The following is a 19,591-nucleotide window of genomic DNA, read 5'->3' as shown; positions in this document are numbered from 1 at the left end:
TCCTTCCATAACACGCCGACCAACCGAAAACAGGTTGCACGCGGTTACCATGAATGCAACATTGGAACGGTGGGTTTTAGTACCGGTGACCTTCGCGACATGATGATGAATGGGATTGTTTTCTTCTCTGTGTGAGTGTGTGTGTGTGAGAGATGTGATAAAGTTGAAGATCTAGTCTCCCATTACCTTTGCAAAGAGCATTCGCTGACGAGCTCTATCAACACGCCTTGCCCTTTCTTTTCTTCTCAGGTTTAGCTCAGTAACGCCCAGTATTATGCTCAATCTTCAGAACACGTACTACCAGCCAGGAAAGATATTATCGCTATACAAATGCACCAACACACGTACTATCTGTACGGCATTTAATCCGTCAGATTGTTCCATTCTGGGTAATATCTTGATGGTTTGAAGTATTAAGCTCCAGTCCCGGTTACCTTCCACTTTCAAACCCAAACGTCCTTGGAAGGGTTGCCCCGTTATTATCACTCGAACCGGAGCCGCTATTAACCCACTCGCCCAACTGGATCGAATTCTTGATCACATTAGTCACCCGTCCTACGTGCCTTTCTAATAAATTCTGCCCGGACCAGCTGTCACACCACCACCCAGGGTAGTCGCATTCCACACCGAAATTGCCCGCCGGGGCGTTGCTTGGTGACTCACCGTCATCGGCTTCCAATCTTTTAGCAAATCCATCCAAAGTTGTATTTTTTTTGGGGTGCACCGCGCATTGTGCTTTGTTGCTTAACCAGCTAGAAGTTACCGCCACCAGCGGTCACCTTTGGCTTCGGGGAGATATATTTATTACATTCTCGTTACAACGACCCCCGTTACACATGCGGACAAAACGCTGAGATCTTGGCCCGCTGATGTCTTCGGCAAACCACCACACACACAGAACGCAAAGGTCAACCCAAGGTACCGCCTACTCGCGCGTCACCTTTCTTTGCGGCGTTTATTGTGTGGCGTGCCTTTTGCGGTTCGGAGCGTTACCCGTGCCAACGCCCATTACCGACCAAGGGCGCAATTGGAGTTTTTTTATGCGGAGGGCCTTACTGAGCATTGGTTGTTGCGCCTACATTGGGCGCGCAGCGCAAATCATCGAGCAAATCCGGAGCTGTGTTCACCAAGGTCCGCCGGTGGACGGCTAAACCTTCCCGCAACCAGCGTTATTTTGTTCCGTTCACGCTCCGACGTCCAATTTCTTTCCAACAAATAGCTCAAAAGGGGGGAAAAAACACACATAAAAACACCAAACGTAGCTTTGTTTCGAACGTTTTTTTTCCTTTATTTATTTCGTTACCGTATTCGTCGCTTTTGTTATTGCTCGGTTTATTTTTGTGTTTTATGTTAAAGATCCTAACACGTACCACTGCGCAGATAAACGCAAAATTTGGGTGATTTTCGGGTTGCGTTCTTCGCTTTCTCTCTGGCAGGCCCTCACACTTTTGCTTTGTGTTTTGAGCACTATTTAACTGTTCTTGTCGTCTGCTGTTCTGTTTGCGTTGCTGCGCTCCAGCTTACATCTTCAAAACGTACGGATTTACAATCTCGATTCAAAACGACGCTGCCAACCCGCGACTGGCACAACGCAGATCGGCTAATGCTTAATGTGTCCTTAACGTAGATAAAAAATAGTCTTACAGTACTTGTCTCTTAGCGAAGGGGGAATTGGGGGGAAGTCATGGAAACCACATTAGTGGTGCCGGTGTCTCGAGAGGACAGATCCGTCGTGCGTGTTGGTGCAAATAGTGAAAAGAATGAAAGAAAATACTACGATGTCGAAAGTGCAAATACAAGTGCGCAAGCGCACGATACTAAGATGAAAAACGAAACAGAAAGATAATATGGAAGAAAGAAAAGGAATAAATAACAGTAGAACAAAAAAGAGTAGAAAAAATGGATCACACAAATAAAGAAGGAAGGTAAAGAAAGGAAAAGAGAGTAAACAATCAGATGCTAACACAACATGGAAACAATTCGATAAATAAACAAACAAAAAAAGAAATAAATTTAACGCACAATCATGGAAACAAAAGGTAAACAGTATACCCTTTAGGATGGCTTTACGAATGAACTACAAAAGGTGACGAAACGAAATGTGTGTAGAACATAAAAAAATAACACATAACTCAAAACACACGCACACTAGCAGAGAAGAAGAGAAACATTGGAAGCGTAACCTCCAGAGTGGCCTCGGAGCACTGTGCAGCCCCTAGTACTCGATGTTGTGGCCCCGCAGGAACGCATCGATCTGTCCGGGTGCGCCCTGTGGCGGGCCCTGGGGCTGGATGAAGTAGTACTGCTGCTGCTGCTGGGGCTGCGGTTGCGGCTGGAAGCGATGCATCGGTGGCCCCGTCACCTTCTTGGCCGCCTCGAGCCGATCGGCACGGAGCTGACTCTGCTGGAGCTCGAGCTGCTGGGCGAACAGCTGCTGGCTGTTGATGAACTGCAGCTCGTTCTGCTGCTTCTGGTAGAGCTGCTGCGGGATCTGTACGGCCGGCGGTCCTACCGGCGGCCGGCCGGCCACCGAGGGCGATGGCTGGGTGCGGTACAGTGGAGACTGCTGCTGGAGCTGCTCGAGCGTGACGAGCTGACCGGCGCCATGGTGTTGCTGCTGCTGGTGATGCGGCGGCCCGGCGACGAACGGTTGGATGCGGTGGTTCAGCTGGAAGTCACCGTCGCTCTGCGGGAGCTGCTGGTACAGTGCGGTATCGTACTGACCGGAGGCAGGATCGAAGATCAGCTGCGACTGGTAGATCGGGTTACCGGGGGCAAGCTGCGGACCGGATGGGCGTCCGAACGGTGATCCGGTCGGCTTCGGTACGGTGCTCGGCGCAGACGGGGTCGATGGGCTCGGCAGCTTGTTGTCGGCCTGGAAGCGCTTGAACTCCGCCTCGAAGTCGATCGATGGGCCGCGCGTGCTGGGCGAGGTCGGTCGGTAGGTGGTCGGTGCGAGGGTTGGCTGCGTCGGGAGCGGTGAAACGCGGTACACCGGCTTCGGGGTGATGTTCACCGGCAGCACCGTCTGCGGTGGTGATGGGGCCGGGCTGTGGTAGAGGGTTGGGGTTGGGTTGGGCGTGGTGCTTACAATCTGCACCCGTGGACGTTGGGTGGTGGTGACGGAGCCGGCAAATGGCCGCGCCGCCGGGCGGGTAGAGGAGCCACGCTGACCGATCTGTACCTCCTCCTCAGCATCAGCAGCCGATTCCTGCTGGCGACGATCCTGGTAGTCGTTCTGGAACACCGTCGTCGTCGGACGTACCGGTGTCGGGGCAGGCGTCGAATGATGACGGGCTGGGGTCGACGCAGTCGGGCGAGCGATGGCAACCGGACGGCGGACCGGATAGTTCTGGGGCACGTTCTCGTTGGAATCGTCCTGACCACCCTCGGAACGGTCGCTTTCCTCCTCTTCGCTACCGTCCGGATTGTTCGGATCGCATGGATTGCCCGAAACGTACGTGAACTCACGCTTGTTACCGTCCGGATCGATGTAGCCGTACTTGCCACGCACGACACAATCCGTACCGCGCGTTTCCTCCTTGAACGATCCATCGGCCGCCTCGTACCCGAACGTAAACGAACCGTCATCGTTCACCTTGCTGTAGTTGCGGATCGTCTGTACGGGTGGTGCACGCGACTCGCTGGCAGCCGCCTTCTGTCGGGCCGCCAACGGGGCCGCCGTAGTGCTTTTGGCCACCGGCCGCTGGTACTGCTGCGTGTCGGCACGGGGCCGAGCCGCCGCCACCGGCGCACCGTACTGACCACCGTAATCTTCATCCGAGGAGGCTACCAACACGACATCGCCGAGCCGCTCCTGGGCCCGGGCATAGTACTGCTGGGCCTGGGGCCGATTGTCCTGTTGGGCATCTTCCGCACTGTCCACATACTCCGCGCTGGATGGGGCCGCGAGAACACGCGGTCGGACACGCAGCTGACGGCGCGTCTGTGCGTCCACTGCTGCTGCCAGCACCACAATACCCACCGTCAACGTTAACCACTGCACAGAAGAAGAGAGGAGAAAGAGAGATAAGAAGGGGAGAAAATTAAAAATGAAACATTAAAAAGCATCAGAAATCCTTGAAAGTTCTTGTGTCACTCGGATAAAAGACACACAGGATAAAGCACGACCAAACTTTTTACTTGCGATTCGAACACTGGACCTCCGACGCACCAATACTAAGCGCTATGCGCGGCTCACTTTGGCACTCTCTCCGTTGGGTGCTTAAAGAGCGATTAATATTCATTCACTCGGTTGACGCTTCGCTAATCAAAAACATCCCCGCGTAGAAAAAAAACACACTTATTCCCGCGTGTTGTAGAATAATTAGGTCCGCTTGGACCGCAACCCAACGTCAAGTGTGTATACAGGGCGGTCGGGAAATAAATCTTTATTATCTCATACCGCCAAAGCGGCTGCTCGAAGGGTTGATGGTCTTATTAATTCGCACGTGGGAGGCAATGTTTTCTTTCTTGTTTTGCTGCCTTCTCGTCCCACGACGAGGCTAAAACAGGGGGTTAATAAAAGGCTGGAAGAAAGTGCCAAGTGCAGCAGAAAGCAAAACTCAACAACAGGGAAACAGGAACGAAATGCTAAACGTAATTAAAATTTAACTTCCTACTTCCAACACCCCACGCCTCGGCCGGCCCGCGGTCAACAACGGAGGTGGTTGCGCGGGAAAGTGAAAATGGAAATTTATCGCCTCTCAGGAAGGTGTATGCAGTTTCGCATGGTGTTTAAAGAAGGCGCGGGTGCAATGTAGGTAAGATGGGCAACGAGGTAGCATCTTCAAGTGCAGAAAGAAAATGCAAATTCCATCTCAGGAGTCCCCCGGCCACCGACGCAGTTGGGATGGTGAGGGAGTGTTGCGGTTCATGACAGCAATGATCACCTCGTACCACATCCAATATCTGCAGGGCTATCGTCGGGCGCCGGGAACCTGGCACAAAGAAAACATCCATCCAGCAACACTGCATCAAACAAACCATTGTGGAGGAAGCGAAAAAGAAAAACACAATCACCCTTAACTCCGTCTCCGGACCACCGTGGAAATTGCTTTTCATTAATAAATCAAACACATGTGGAATGGTGACAGGGGCTGGGGGACGGGCGCAGGCGGTGGTGAAACTTTTTAGCGTGCCCGACGTGGAGGGGCAGGGAAAATTGGTAGCTCGCACAAAAGCGGTGACTGAAGCGAATTAAACGGTTCGCTGCAGTGGAGGTGGTACAATCGGTCCCGAGTGTTGTGCGGCTTGTGCTAATGGGCTGTTGCGACTTAATAGCAAGCGTTGCAGCTGGCGGTGATGGTGGAATTGTGTTGCTGTCAGCGACTGCTCTAAGGCGAGGTGCAATTATGCAGCTGAGCGATCGAACTAATGGAGATGAATGCCGCATTTTGCACTGGAGCACTGTGAACCAGGGCTGCCGTTTATACACCTTTGCTCATACTCCTTTCCGATTAGTGCCACCATGACGTGGGCAGGATGACGGGAGTGAGCGGATTGTTTCCGGATTCCTGCATTAAGTGTGCTCCGAACGTCAATGACTTCCGACGATTTGTGCCGGGTGCTCTCCGGTACAACACATTTGCAGGCGCTGGTGACTTTATTGGCTTGGGCATTATCGATTGGAAATACCGGAATTTGCTACTGTAATTCCAGATCCTTTCCAGTCTCCCAACTTCTCAATATCCCTTTTCAAGACGCAAAATGTAACATAAATCCGAAATACACAACCCGAGCGTCATGGAAATAGCATGGAAGATGCAATGTCTGGCTCAACTGGCACGGCGATGCCTTTAGGCTTCTTGGCAGATGTGCTTAGCTTTGGATTCTTTCGCCCCGGGCGGAATGCGAACATTATTAACAATCCATCTTTACGAGCGCCGCTCGCACGGTGTCTCGGTAGCAGCAATTTTGGAAGATTTTTATGATCCATCCCACCCCCGAGGAGGGTGCATTTAAATTAGCTTCTCCAACCGAACGGCAAAAAAAGGGGTTCGCTGGAAGCATTCGGCCCCAACGGTGGAAGAAGTGGTGCAAGAAGTTTTAATTGAATTTTCCATCGAACTCGCGGCGTCCGACGTTTGCCCATTTTGGCACTGGTCCAAGCAGCGCTGCACCGGGAACCATAAAGTGGTTTATGTTTCGCAAACATCTCACCGACGGAAAGGTAAAGAATCGACCCAGCAAAACGGCAAATCGTGGTCCTGCTGGTTGGAAAGCACCAGTTTGGACGATTCGGACGATTGATTGGATTGCATTGGATGCTTTAGCCTTTTGAGACGACCCCGAAAACCAATGCACTATTTTCGTGCGGAAGATTTATCGCTTCCCGTGCCGTGTGTGGAGTTGCACGACTAGAAATCCTCAGCCAAACGTCCGTGTAAATCAAGATGGCGTCCTGGTAGTTTTGGACGTCCGCAAACGGTGCCGATGTTCGATAATATTCGGCGGAGCGACTGCTGGGACGGTAATTAAAATTGGGTTTCTCCCCATCGGTCTGCCGACTTCTCGCCCAACGCTAGTGAGGTAGTAAATCTTGCCCAAACCTTCGGTTACCGTGGTAATTTGTGACCGAAACAATCAATTTGTGGGCCTACATTTGATGCCATTCTACTGCGATGCAAAGGGGCTGGCAGGCACCTTGTTTCTGGTTCTCCGGCTGCTTTTTCTTTCCACCTCCAGCTTCAAAGTCGGTCTTCGAGGGGCTTTGCCTAACAGTGCGAGCCAGAGCACGTGCCCTCATCCTTGACATTTGCGTCAACTTGGAACTTCTACTCGGAGAAGAGAGATGGCGGATGAGAATATAAGAATGTCCAGCTGCCCTAGATTGAAATCCGATACCTGATGTGTCCGAATAGCTGAAAATCGATCCCTGCAGAAGACGTTACGGGTCGGGAGGAGCGGACAGCGCTGCTACTAGGAGGATGACAGCAGGTGAGAAACATGGCGAACTGCGATTAAGTAAGACGTTATAACGTACGTACACGAACAAACTGTGACGCGTAACGCAATGTCACATCGCTTGCTCCCCATTATTGTAGCCTCCACGGGCTGTACACGTCGAGCAATACAAACACAGGCGAGTGTGTACCGAGTCTCGCACACACCGGATGACGTCGGTGTGCGGGTAATCGTTTCTTGTTTCCATTTCAGATTCACTTTCAATCTCGTCATCACGAGGGATCCCGTTACCCGGCAACGGCCCGTCTCAGTTACGTCCGAGCGGGATGGAAGCGAAACGAACCAAGAGAGAGAGAGGGAGAGAAACTGCTCCACACTACCATATCGTTCTCGCTTTTATTACCCGTGCTGCGATCCCCAGCCACCCGAGTGCTCTTAACAAGCGCTTGCGATCAAACCACTCCACAGCAGTGGAACGCGTGTGAAGTACTTTCCTTTGCGATCTTCACGGTCAAGTCCAGACCGAACCACAACCGGGGGAGCTGCGAAAGGGAAAAAAGGCCAGGGGGGCAAACAAGACAAACAAACGCAATTATTTCCCACAACACCCAAGTGGGTTGATTGGAGATTTCTTCTTCCGTTTGGCCTTTGGCGGTGGAGAATGCGAACGCGTTACAGCAACAACTGGTTTAATTTACGTTGCACAAGCCATCGTTTGTGCGTTGCCACACAGGATGCGTTTTCACATGGTGCGGTGTTTGTGTGGTGTTCATGTGATTTTTGCACCACCGCAATAAGGAAAGGATTTGTGGAAGGAGCAAAAAAAAATCGCATATCCATTTTATGTTTTGTTTGCTTTGACCGGATGATGGGTGGGTTGATGTAATCGTTGATGGTTAGCGAATTGTTGGCGAAGTAGCGAAACTCACTAGCAAAAGAAACAATTAAGCAAGATCAGCTTCCGTGGGACGCAAGGTGAGCTTTTTGAGCAACGGTTGCAAAAACAAACAAGAAACACGCGTGATTACAATACTTTTCTTGCGCCTTTTGCGATCCCACACAAAGAACATGGACCGCCGTGCACCGCCGTGTGGTACAATAAAACCAGCCTCGTGCACACATTTTCACACAAAATCAAAGCATCGCGTCATTCGTGCTTCGTTTCGGTGTGTGAGCTATGAGCTTATGCGGCCATTTTCTTTCAGAAAACGAAAGAGAGACAGCGAGAGACGCTTGAAAAAACACACAAAATTCTTCCCCGCGCATAGGAAGAATGACAGGACACGGGAGATGTGCAGCACCTACGTACGAAAAGCGGATTACGTAAGAGCGCCCGCTTATTCAGCTCATGCGGTCACTAATCCCGGTCGTGCCACCAGGCCCCGATGGTTTTTTTTTGCCGGCTGGGAGCGCGGTGTAACGCGCACCAGCGTCACCTGAAAGGATGCGAACACCCACACACCGGGAACCGAACGACGCGTCTATTTCGGGAACGATCCGATCACGCAATGCGCTCCTCTCTCTCTCTCTCTCCGTACCTTTCTCTTTCCATTCTAAAGCGCTTCCATTTGCTTCCTCGTTCACGCTACCGTAACCGGGTTGAAGCAGATCGCTCGCATTCCATCCGCAGGTTCGTTGATCCATTAGCGTTACCGCTCAATACATATGTATCCCCGCTCAACGGTACGATCGATCGAGCTCATTTGAGACGACCTTTAATTTTGGTCCAATTGGCTAGATCGGCAGTCGCGCCACGTACGCTGCTTAACGGCTGCTGCTGCCCAAACACAAAGCCGCTTGACGCAACGAGCCCGGATCGCAGCGGTAATTATCTCGCATTTATTTAGTCGCGTGTTTTACATTCCCTCCCGCACACGTGCAGTGCGACAACGGTCCGTTTGCACGGTAAATCGTCAATTTGCTCAAGTAAGCCACGGGTGATGGTTACGGTGCAAATAGAAAAAACCAAACCACAAAAAAAAATACACTACAAATCAGTCTTCAAAAAACCTTCACTTTTGCTCACACACTCACACAGCAATGCCCGCGTGTCCATCTTTGATTTAATAACATGTGCGTTGTCGGGTTGTCATCTTTGGCGGGGTGGCATGGGAAATGATGGGAACATCGCATCACTGGGCCTTCGCCTCACCGATCTTCTTCGCCGTCCGCGCAAAGATCACATCGGCGTAGACGTAGCGGCTGGTTTGAAAAATCAACTTGTTGCAAACGAAGAAGCAAACAAGAAAGAGAGAGAGAGACAGAGAGCCACCGAACCGCACCGAATAGAAGCAATAGTGCCCTCGCGTAGGTTCGCTGCTGTGGCTGCGGCCGATGATCCGTTCTCATCACATCATTACAACTCCTCGCGTTACCTCCCGTACTCCACCGCCGAACCCCACTAAACATAGCCGGGAGCGCACCTTACCATCTCCGTTCCAGCAGCCTGCCACCAGCATGTTATGCTTTATGCTGCGTTATTGTGGGAAGACTCCTTCCACGGCAAGATGGGATGGAGGGAGGACGCAAAATGTAAACATATTCTCACGGGTTCGAGCTTTCGGTTGGGGAGTACCGCGGGCAATACCCCCCATTTCCACCCCAACCTAGTGCACTTTTGTGCCTACGGTAGATGTTTGGCGTACCAAACAACCGCGTGGAGTTTGGCTATCGTTCGTTCGGTGGTGTTTCGTTTTTTGTTGTTGTTGTCTGCTCATCTTCATCTGCGGACCCAAATCGTGTCACATTGCAATCGCCATCTAAACGCCGATTGCATCCGCGTACGTGTGGCTGTCCAACTCCACATTCAATCGGGAACCGACGGCGGGTTTTTGCCTTTGTTCAGCACACGAAACAACAACAATGTCTCACACATCGTGTTATCTCCGCAAGATGACAAGTCCGTTTGGGAACGGAACGTCAACAGCGGGCGGGGGGTCATGTGAGTGAGCGCGTACTGTGCGAGATTCTCACGGCACATTCTTCCATTAGGTCGCCGTGGCCAAACCGTACGGCAGCGTCACCGAATCTGAAGGGGAGCATCTGCAAAAGGTCAGCCGCGTGAAGAAATGTGCGAACTGCGCCGAAAGAATGCGAACGGTTAACGCTCCGCTTCGTACGGTTTGTCCTTCGGGGCTCAGAGTTTCGGAGCGTTCTTCTTCGTCTTCTAACCTCAGCAGCAGCCCTGGAGGTGTGCGATCGTGCACCGATCTCGATGGTACCCTCATCTTGGATGCCTCGGAAGGATGCCTCACGTGGTATGTCCAACGCAAGGCAGCCACAATGAAGCGATGACCAACGACAATTCCCTGACAACCTGGCACATAGGCCTGGACAGGGTCCACTCCACCAGAAGAAACCCAAAACCGATCACAGTGGTTCTGGTAGGAAAAGTGAAATGTAAAACCCTTTTTTATTTGCTTTAACAGCGACCGGGAATGCATCGTGTATCGTACCACCGGGGGATAGTAAAAGTAAAACAGGCTAAAAACAAAACCCCCCCCCCACCCCCCACAAACACCCTAAAACCCCTCTGCAGGGGAAGCTTGCGTCACCCGCACGCAATTGTATGATGCAATTGCCTTCGATCGAACAAGGCATGATCAGCCGAATCAAAGCATAAGTTACATAAAGAAGTGCGGCAATTAACGAACGACCGAAGTGGTCGATATCACTCCGCGCAACCAAAAAACTAGTTTACTTGTTTTGGAACCCGCGACATAATGGTCGGCGTACTGGTGACGGTATGGGTGGCTCTATTTCTGCTCGCGTTATTCTGTGCCCGATTGCATGCATGGTTGGGCGCAACACGGCGGAGACACTTGTAACGCATGCGACACACCGGCTGCATAGCGGCTGCACAATGGCTGCGGCAGGCTGTATTGCCAGAGATGCCAGTGAAGGTGTGTTGGGCGCTGAGTACGGCACCGTTGAAACTGTGCCACTGTGGCAGCAGGTGGTTACTGTTGTTTACTTCCAGTGGTGCCACTGACGCAACGGTTGATCCTGCCGTGGGCAGGGTGAAAGGATACGAGATCTAGTTTCGCGTCCTTGGGCATAATCTGGCGGCTTATCGCGAGAAAGTAGTTCGTACAGGTTGCGAACAATCCCCCGTTGCGTACCCCTAGACCACCCGCCTACTTACCGTTCCTTGCAAACGCATTGTTTGGATGGCGCTCTTCCGGTGCAATAGCTGCTGTTTAGGGGCTGATAGATGCGGATGGCACGCACGCTGGCTGCTTCACGGCAGAACCGGACTTTGATCGGTGCGGTGATGATGACAGCGTTGAGACGACTATCAGGAGTTCAATGACTCCAGATGTTTGCGGGGGGGTGGGGCAGCGGGGGGGGGGGGGGGAGGTTGAGGGGGCGAATACCCAACGGTTCGAGTGTCTTTGCTTTCGGGGGAGCACACCCACCCGTACACACTGCCAAACGCGCACACTCACACACAAAAGGCACACCCACACAGAGACGACAAAAACTGCACACACTCGATACGGCCGCTCTACTACTGTCCCGCAGTTCTTACGCTAGCTGCATGTGGGAAAACGGCCCAGCGTCGTTTTCGCACTCAAAACGAACTTACCCTTCGAACACGCAATGCACACGTCGATTACGCTTACCGTAATGCACACTGCGGGTGGGAAGGGTGGGAGGGGGGTGGGGGGAAGAAAACAAAAAACAGGAAAGAGAGGTTACATTTGATTAATCGGTGGGTTGAAGGAATGGTTGGAATGATCGTAACACTCCTGGTGGTGGAGGTGTCAAATTTGTCCGAGCCCTTCTCTTTCTCCCGCGCCCAGCAAGGACAGAAATGCAGATCACTCAAGGTATGTAAATGAGGCTCATAAAGCACTCGCTAATGGAGGGTTATGGTAAGAAAAGCAACAAACAGATTTCAAGGGCCACAGCGCTCGGTGGGAAGAAAACGAAAACATAACCTGGAAGGGCACTACTTTCTAAAACCGAAAGCAGTGCCCTTCCAGGTGACGGAAGATACCAGCGTGAATTTCAGATCCGCTTCGAACCGGCGCACCAATAAAAGTGAAATTTAGCTAGGTTACGGAAGGCTTGCCCAAACTAGAATTAAATGCGATATCAAAACAAAACAAAAAAATACGCGCTAGAAACGAGGAGACTCTTAAGCAGCACGTTAAGTTTTTGATTCCGGGCACGCGCGGTTAGCCGTATGTCTTTTTGTTTTTACTTTTCCTCTCCCTCTCTTTCTCGTTCGTTTTATGAGTATCAGCTCGTTCCGCGACCGTGTTGCCCAGCCTCTGGTGCTGGTACTTTTACTTTCTACTTCCACATCGTTCCAGTTCGATTTTCCCGGGCGCGCCAAGGCTTGGACCTCCGCGCGGGCGCCTCAGAAGTGGTGCGATTGTGTTGATGGTGTGCCAAGGGAAAGAGAGATAGAGTCCCAGCGCGCTGGCGTTGGCCGGTTGGTATTTTATCGTGGAAGCAGGATGGTGGCACCGACATTCAAACTATCGGTCGAACACACTCACAGGCACACGCATACACACACAGAATCGCACGAACCTATTCGTATGCATTTTTTTTTTTGGGTTAATTCGAGCAGAACCTCCGGTGATCAGTCATCCAGAGGATGTGAGTGTTTGTGAGTTCCCATTTGCTGGAAGCAATTCCCTGTTGGAAGATCCCGAGTGCATCGCTGGGTGATCTTAACGGAGTTATCTGTCAGATTGAGTTCTCGCACGCACGGTTCACGATTCAGTTCATTCCTTTGCAGCACCCCGAAATACACGACTGTGATCACATCTCGCATTTCACACTGATTCACACCACACTTACACTGCACACCGGACGGTACGGGTGGAAAGGGAAATTGGGATCGTTTTTTTGTTATTTTTTTTTTGCAAGTACTCGATCTTACGGTGGTTTTTGTTTGTATTTTTCTCCTCTCTTTCTCCGTGTTTTCGGTTCGGGCCCTAGTCTTCACTGGGGAACGTGTCTTTGCAAAATGGTATCCAGCGCTACCAGCGCCACTGTATTTTATAACATTCACCACCGCCGTACCGATCGAGTCACCGCCGTACGTGGAGGAGGGGAATAAAGCTCCACTCGGCACTCGTACGGGGCGGATGGAGAGGGAGATAGAGAGTGGAGAAGACGAAAAAAAAAAAATTAAAGCACCTTTGTGCTAGGCATATGAGATACAGCGTAGAGACGGCGAGAAAGAGAGAGAGAGAGAGAGAGCGAGAAATTGAACGGGCAAAATGTCGTGATCCCAGGGCAGTGAGGAGGGGAACTCGAACCTCCGGTCCCCAACGCTGAGACGCTTGCTGCTCAGTGGGCGAAAAACATTGGCTTCGTACCACAGCAGGGAACTGGAGCTGACAGACGCGGAAGCGGTGCAGCCCATATGGGGCTACGAAATCCCGCACTCACACTGTGACGTAGCGGGTGTGAGGGTTCTGCAAAAAGTGTCTTTCTTTTTTTTCTCTCTAATTGCAAACCGAGCACTTTTAGGGGTTTTTTTCCGCGGCATGGGCGACACCAATACGGTGGTTCTGGGATGCTGCGAAACCAGTGTCAACAGGAGATCAGCGTGTTCGTGATGTCATGATCCTTATACAGATGAATGAAGTTTGCTGGTGTCTGGTAGCAATACGGTGGAAACCGGTTCTCCACGATTCTCCCGTGATGGATCAACCTCAACGTCCAATCCTAGGGACTAGGGACTTTTCGCAACACCCACTGTGTGTTGGTGGTTCCTCACGCGTACAACCACCCGCACCGCTTGAGATGAGGTATGGGAGGGGCTTGGTGTATATTCTGGTTTTAGGAGATCTATGGGAAATAGAGTAGCATCACTGTTGGCTAGCAGAAGTCAGAAGGGAGATCTGTTGGTTCGAATTCGAAACCATCGTCAGAAGAGTTTCGGACATCATTATTCGCACAGAATAGACTACGCTGACATGCGACATGTCCAAAAAGCAAACACGAATGACGTATCGAAGAGGACCAGTGAGAATACTCAAAATCTCGTCTAATTGAACGTACCTCTGCTGATCTAGAGGACATTGTTTCACGAGGAAATTAAAATATCTTCAAAAACTCAAGATGTGTCAGCTAACATCCGTCTGTATACCCGTGTTGTGTCTTGTAATGGCAGCCAAAAACCCCTCACCATAATGTTCCAACTCCAACGCTTTTTGTTCACCATCGGCGTTGGACCCCATATGCCCCGGCCACTGTGCTCGGTGCGTGCTGGCACTGTACGGATTTTTATCTTCCCGCCGCTTTAAGCCGATTGAAACACGTCCAACCTGACCTCGACAGTGACATTTCAATCGCATACGGATCTGCCGCGACCAAAACCGACCGCACACCTATCGGAGGCCAAACATCGCAACATCCTGCTTCGTTTGCCCGAAAGCACTTCCAGCCCAAAACGATCTCGCGCGCCGCCGCTCGGCACGGTGCGGTGTGTTCTGCCGTTCACCGATGCGCGGTGGAACCGTCACCGTATCGGGGCCTGGGGGCCCGCTGGACTACACCGTCCATTAATTAGTCAAAGTCAAGCTCGAACAGAGCTCGAGCCAGAGCTTCTACACCGGTGGCGTGACGTTAGTCGTGAGGGTAGGGTGCAGCAAGGTTCAGGGATGCGGTTGTAATTATGTCCGGCACGGGACTTAACAAAGTGATTTGTTTTTTTATTGCATACCACCAGGCGTCCAGGGTGGATCTTTGTTTACTTTTATCGCTCTTGATGCGTTTTTTTTTATCTCGTTTTGTTCTTTTATTTTGATTGATTTCCAATCAATCGCGATAGCATGATGGATGGTACGGTACCTAATGGAAGCGCGGAATTAATGCACTGGAATTTTTTTTTGAATTGATTTTTATTGTATTAAAATAAAATAAAAATAAAAAGAAGAAGCCTAGCAAAATTCCACAAGTCACGCGCCGGTCGCACGGACCGCCTTCGTTAATCATCATTAAGTAGCATTCCGTTTACGCATCGCTGTGCTTGGATTGCTTAGTTACTGCCCAGTTGCCCATTCTAGATGCGTTCTTTATCTCTAGAACGGTTCCGAACATTTCAGCTTATTTTGTTTTGTTTTTTTTCGTCGTAAAACCGCGCAACCTTGAGCGGACGTTTGGTTTGCGTGTGGTTTTAATGTATCCATGAGGTTTCATTTTTCTTGTATTTTTGTTTCCAGCAAAACAAGCCTGTTACGCAGCCTGCCTAGCCATCCGTACACGTTCACTTCCCGGTGTTTGTTCGCATGGTAAAGTGACTTTCCTCGGAAAATTCAAACCCAACGGCGCAACCGCTACATCGATGAAGTAACAACCACACGTGCCCCGAAAGCATTTCACTTTGCCTGCTGCTTTGCTTGCAGCGATCGAAATGGCCACCAATTGGCACCAGTCGACATATGGCAGTGTCTTCCGTTTTGCGGTGGCTTGCGGGAAAAGCTTTCGATTTTTCCTCGCCAGCGCCGAGCAGTTTTCCACCCCAAAACGACACCGCACACAAGGCGGTTTTGGATGATTTTTCGTTGTCAGGGCGCGTCGCTAATCTATTCCAAATTTCGCTCTGTTGATGTGTGTGCTTTCCCTTCATTTCACGAACTGCGGCTAACGTCTTCGCTAATGTTTGATTCCCGCGACTTCCATTGCCCACCTGCCCGGAACGGAAAGCGATGAAAGCACTGAATGTCGTACCAGCAAAGCCCACCGGGAAGGTTGGGTGGAAGAGGAGTGTGGGAGTGTCTTGTATTTTGTGTGTATGGCGTGTGTGTGTTTTTTTTTTTTGGCAATTGTTTTTGAAACGGTTCGATCGTTAGGCACCGTCACTAGCGTCTACCGTATCCTCCAGTCCGCGATGCATAACACATGCGCTTTTCTTTCGTCTCAACTTGCACCGCCACCAGTTGGACGGCAACCAACGGTCGTCACCGCACCGTCACCGCGCGAGAAAGCGAGAGTTTTCATATTTCCTCTAGCCATTTTTACTAGCGGCCATTATCTGCCACAATTTATGGGCCTTTCGCGGATGGTACATACGGGTTGACATATCGTTTTGGCATCGTTGCCGACTGTGTGCGGCACGGTGGTGGACAGGATACGGTTGAGCGGGTGCACCGGTTCCGGTAGCTAGCAGGCACCAAGGAATGGGCAATGCTGGAGGACGTATCAAACGAACCGTGTTACAAACCCGCCCCGTTCACGCAGCAGCTCGTCTAACATACAACATTAATATCCGAGGAAATTCCAAAACGGCCAGTTTTGATTTAAAGTAGAGAAAACAACTGTTTATGGAGGGTGTAAGTAGATGCTTCCAATACATTTAAAATCCTAACAAAATGATCGACAAAACTTACGCGAAAGAGTCAAGGCTCTCTCAAGAAAATTTTCTGGAACTCCCTCTTTCTGCTCTTTAACTCAGTAAAGTTTCTTCTGAACTTCTGAAGACTCCGATTACATTCTACTTCCCAAAAAAATACACATGTCGATGTATTCAGAGGTGATGTACAGGTTTCGTATTGCTGAAGTCACCCAAGTTCTTCACACCCATGAAGAAAATGTATAGCTCCAGTGCTGACAGAAGCCTTCGAGATATGAACTCTGTGAAGTTAGACACCTCTTGGTCAGAGATGGTCTCTTAGGTGTCATGGGTGTAAAACTATCCCTTTAGAAGGTCATCCGAAACTCGAGTGTGGTAACTATAGGGGTCATCTCTTTACAACTCCACCCAGATTCAGATGAACACTCATAGCCTGGACATCCTGTTACTTTACTTCAAGAAGAACTTTAAGAGTTCACACCTTTGAAGTCGTTCAAAACCTCACCTATATTACGTGAAAAGCTCAACACCAACAGAAAACGTTGACGTTAAGATGGCTTCTCCACTCAAGATACCTGCGGCTATCGTAGAAGCTGTAAATCCTCTATAGTTCCAGTAAAGACATGCGCTTCTGAGCTTTGCCACTCAAAACACCAAACCATAAATCCAGTACTTCAGTACTTCCAGTTCCAGGACTCTGTCCAAAGTGGCATTGCAAAGTCCAAAGCCGCATTCTCTCAAGGATTTCTGGTTTTCTGGATTTCTGGATTTCTGGACGACCATGCTTGTGAAGTTTTCTTAGACAGAGAAGGCATTGGAGGTCCAAATGAAATTGTACCGAGCTTGATGACCAAATATCCTGAACCTCAGGATTCTCGACGGTTTATGGATTAGAGGACTCCTGCAGCAGACCAAATCCTAGAGTAAGTAACCACCTTCAAACAGCGCACAAAATATGTTATGTAAAAAGAAACAGAGAAGTCTTCACCAATATCACCAGCAAGTGCCGCAATCATCTGCGTGCCACGATTACGCACGCCCCGGTTCGACATTCACGCCAAAAACCAAAGAAAAAACCCCGTCCCCCGAGCTGATCGACTTCGGGACTAATCGCAAATGATTCGGTTGCGGTACACGCATTCCTTGCGACGAGCACAGGTGTTGCGCAAACGGTTCTCTTTTTGTTTGCGGTTGAAGAAAAAAATAAACGAGCCACACGAGGATGTTTCTGGGTTTATTTCTTTAATTTGTAAGATTACAAGCACGATCACTCCTAAACTAGTTACTAAATTAGAACTACGGCAGCACTATATAAGTTGCTATAGCTGATTTGACAGCTGTCAAACAAACACACTAAACAGCTAACTGTCAAAGTGTTCCTAAATATTAGCAACAGAGCAGGCAAAGTGGAATGGTGAGGGCAAAATGGCAGGATGGGAAGGAGGCGTACCTTCGTGTTACATTGATCAGACGTTAAAGAGTGCGGTGTCACCAAAACCCCGTAGCAAAGCCACCATCTTGATGGCGTGTCATGCGTGCGACCGTCTTGCGGTGTGACATTTCGACATCGACCGTAACCGAGTTCCAGGGCGTTCGGGACGGGCCCGGACCCGGGGAACACCACGAAAGGGTCCGCAGCAAGTGCGAAGGCCGCGCGTACCGTGACCGATGGTAACAACATCGGTGAATACGCAGGGTTTGTTTGATCGACTTTCGACTGCTGCACTGGTTCTGGAACTGGTTTCACCGCCAGATAAGTGTTTGATAATGCGCCGAACTGATCCGCGCGTTTTGATCGTGTAATAAAAACCACCTTCTCGCCTGGATGGATCGGTTTTATGTCATCTCCATCTATCCATCCCAATGTTGATGTGTGTGCTCGTGTCGAAAAGGCAACACCGAGAGAAGGACCCGCTTCGGGCGACCTGCCCAGCGGTGTGTTGTGTTTATTTAATTTGCCTTACGGGCGGGTTTCATTGCCATCTTTAGCAAGCAATGCATCGCCGTGCTCGGCACAATTTGCTTAACCCGCCTCGTGGACCCTTCCCGCCGCTATCCTTCGCTGCTCGTGATCGGTGCGCGTCCGCCAACGATACGGCCGTTTGATAGCAACGACCGACATCCGTGCGCAGCCTCAGCAAGCAGCAGCGGCCCCCCCGGTTCGAGCACTTTCGATTTTTGAATTTTGTTCGGCATACCGCGTTCGTCCGCTGCTGCCGCAGACGCACTTATAACGCCGAATGTAGAGCACGTGCTGTCGGACCGGGGTGTTCGGCGGGAACGCCCCAGGAGGGGGCGAGGTGGGAAAGAAAAGCACGCCAAGCACGCGGGAATACGCAATCGGACTTTTAAATTGCGCAAACGGATGACGGTGCGCGGCAAAACGGTCGCCCGTACGACAATGTCCATCCACCGAAACCGAACCAATTCGAACGAACTTTCTCCGCCCCCACGTACGTACGGGGTTTGCCTTCCCCAAAACCGTTCCCCTCTTCCCGTGCCGTGCATTCCCTAAACCCAACGCGCGTCCTTTCTGTCCCGCTGAAGGCCACGCCGCGCACGGATAACGAGCGGCGGGATGACGATTGCTAGGATGAACTAAAGACGCCAGCACCAACAATGCTATTTGTCAATGCGCAACCAGCATGCCGTACACGGTGCATCGTGCAACGCGTTTTGTCCTCGTTAGGCTGCACCGATTTAGACCGTCACTGCGTTTTAAGGGGGTTGTACACTGTGCAATGTTAAAATACGGACTTTTTTTTTGTTTGACATTAAAAAGGGTTTTCGAATGATTACTCTACCTAAGCAAAACACTCCGTTCCAAAGAAAAGCGCATTTTTTTTGGAGTCCTTGTTTTTTAATTTAGGCTGACATTATTGCTCATAAACAATATGTTGATTTTAAATCAAAATTTATGTTTATGAGTTCCAAATTGAAGTATTGTAATTGCAGTATTGACATCGTGTGTGGTTGTTTTATGGAGATACGCGGTATTTTTGTAGATTTAGCAGCTAAGTTAGTTTGTATCTCAAAATCTATTGAAGTTGTACTTGATTTTTTTACATGTTTTCTACCAAAAAGTTGACTAAAACACTGAATAAATAAAGATAAGCAGGTCAACTCTGTAACTTTGAAGTATAAATGATATTGCAACAAGCCGCCACAGTCCTAAGGAAACCAAATTCCAATGAAACACCTCGGCAAAGTCCTCTTTACGCGCGTTAGTGTCACTTTCATGCAGTCTCTTTCAAGTTTAGTTTCTTGTTTCGTATTCAAAATTATCAACCTAGCCTGGTTGGTGAAAGTAAATTAAATATTATGAAAAATTATTGTCACAATAAAAACGATGGAATAACGGAC

The 19,591-nt window shown here is 50.2% G+C and overlaps 1 protein-coding gene across 1 annotated transcript; it reads right to left on the bottom strand.

Moving 5' to 3' along the window:
* Positions 1–2,215: 2,215 nt before the first annotated feature.
* On the bottom strand, positions 2,216–11,068 carry LOC128711810 (uncharacterized). Its single transcript, XM_053806700.1, has 2 exons — positions 11,051–11,068; positions 2,216–4,000 (listed from the first exon to the last, which is right to left on the bottom strand). The coding sequence occupies exons 1-2, from the start codon at positions 11,066–11,068 to the stop codon at positions 2,216–2,218; spliced, it is 1,803 nt and encodes a 600-aa protein (XP_053662675.1).
* Between the last annotated feature and the right edge of the window lie 8,523 nt (positions 11,069–19,591).

The sequence above is a fragment of the Anopheles marshallii genome, chromosome X (assembly GCF_943734725.1).
Source record: "Anopheles marshallii chromosome X, idAnoMarsDA_429_01, whole genome shotgun sequence".
In the NCBI taxonomy this organism is placed as follows: Eukaryota; Metazoa; Arthropoda; class Insecta; order Diptera; family Culicidae; genus Anopheles; species Anopheles marshallii.
This window is presented reverse-complemented; position numbering and strand designations above follow the sequence as displayed.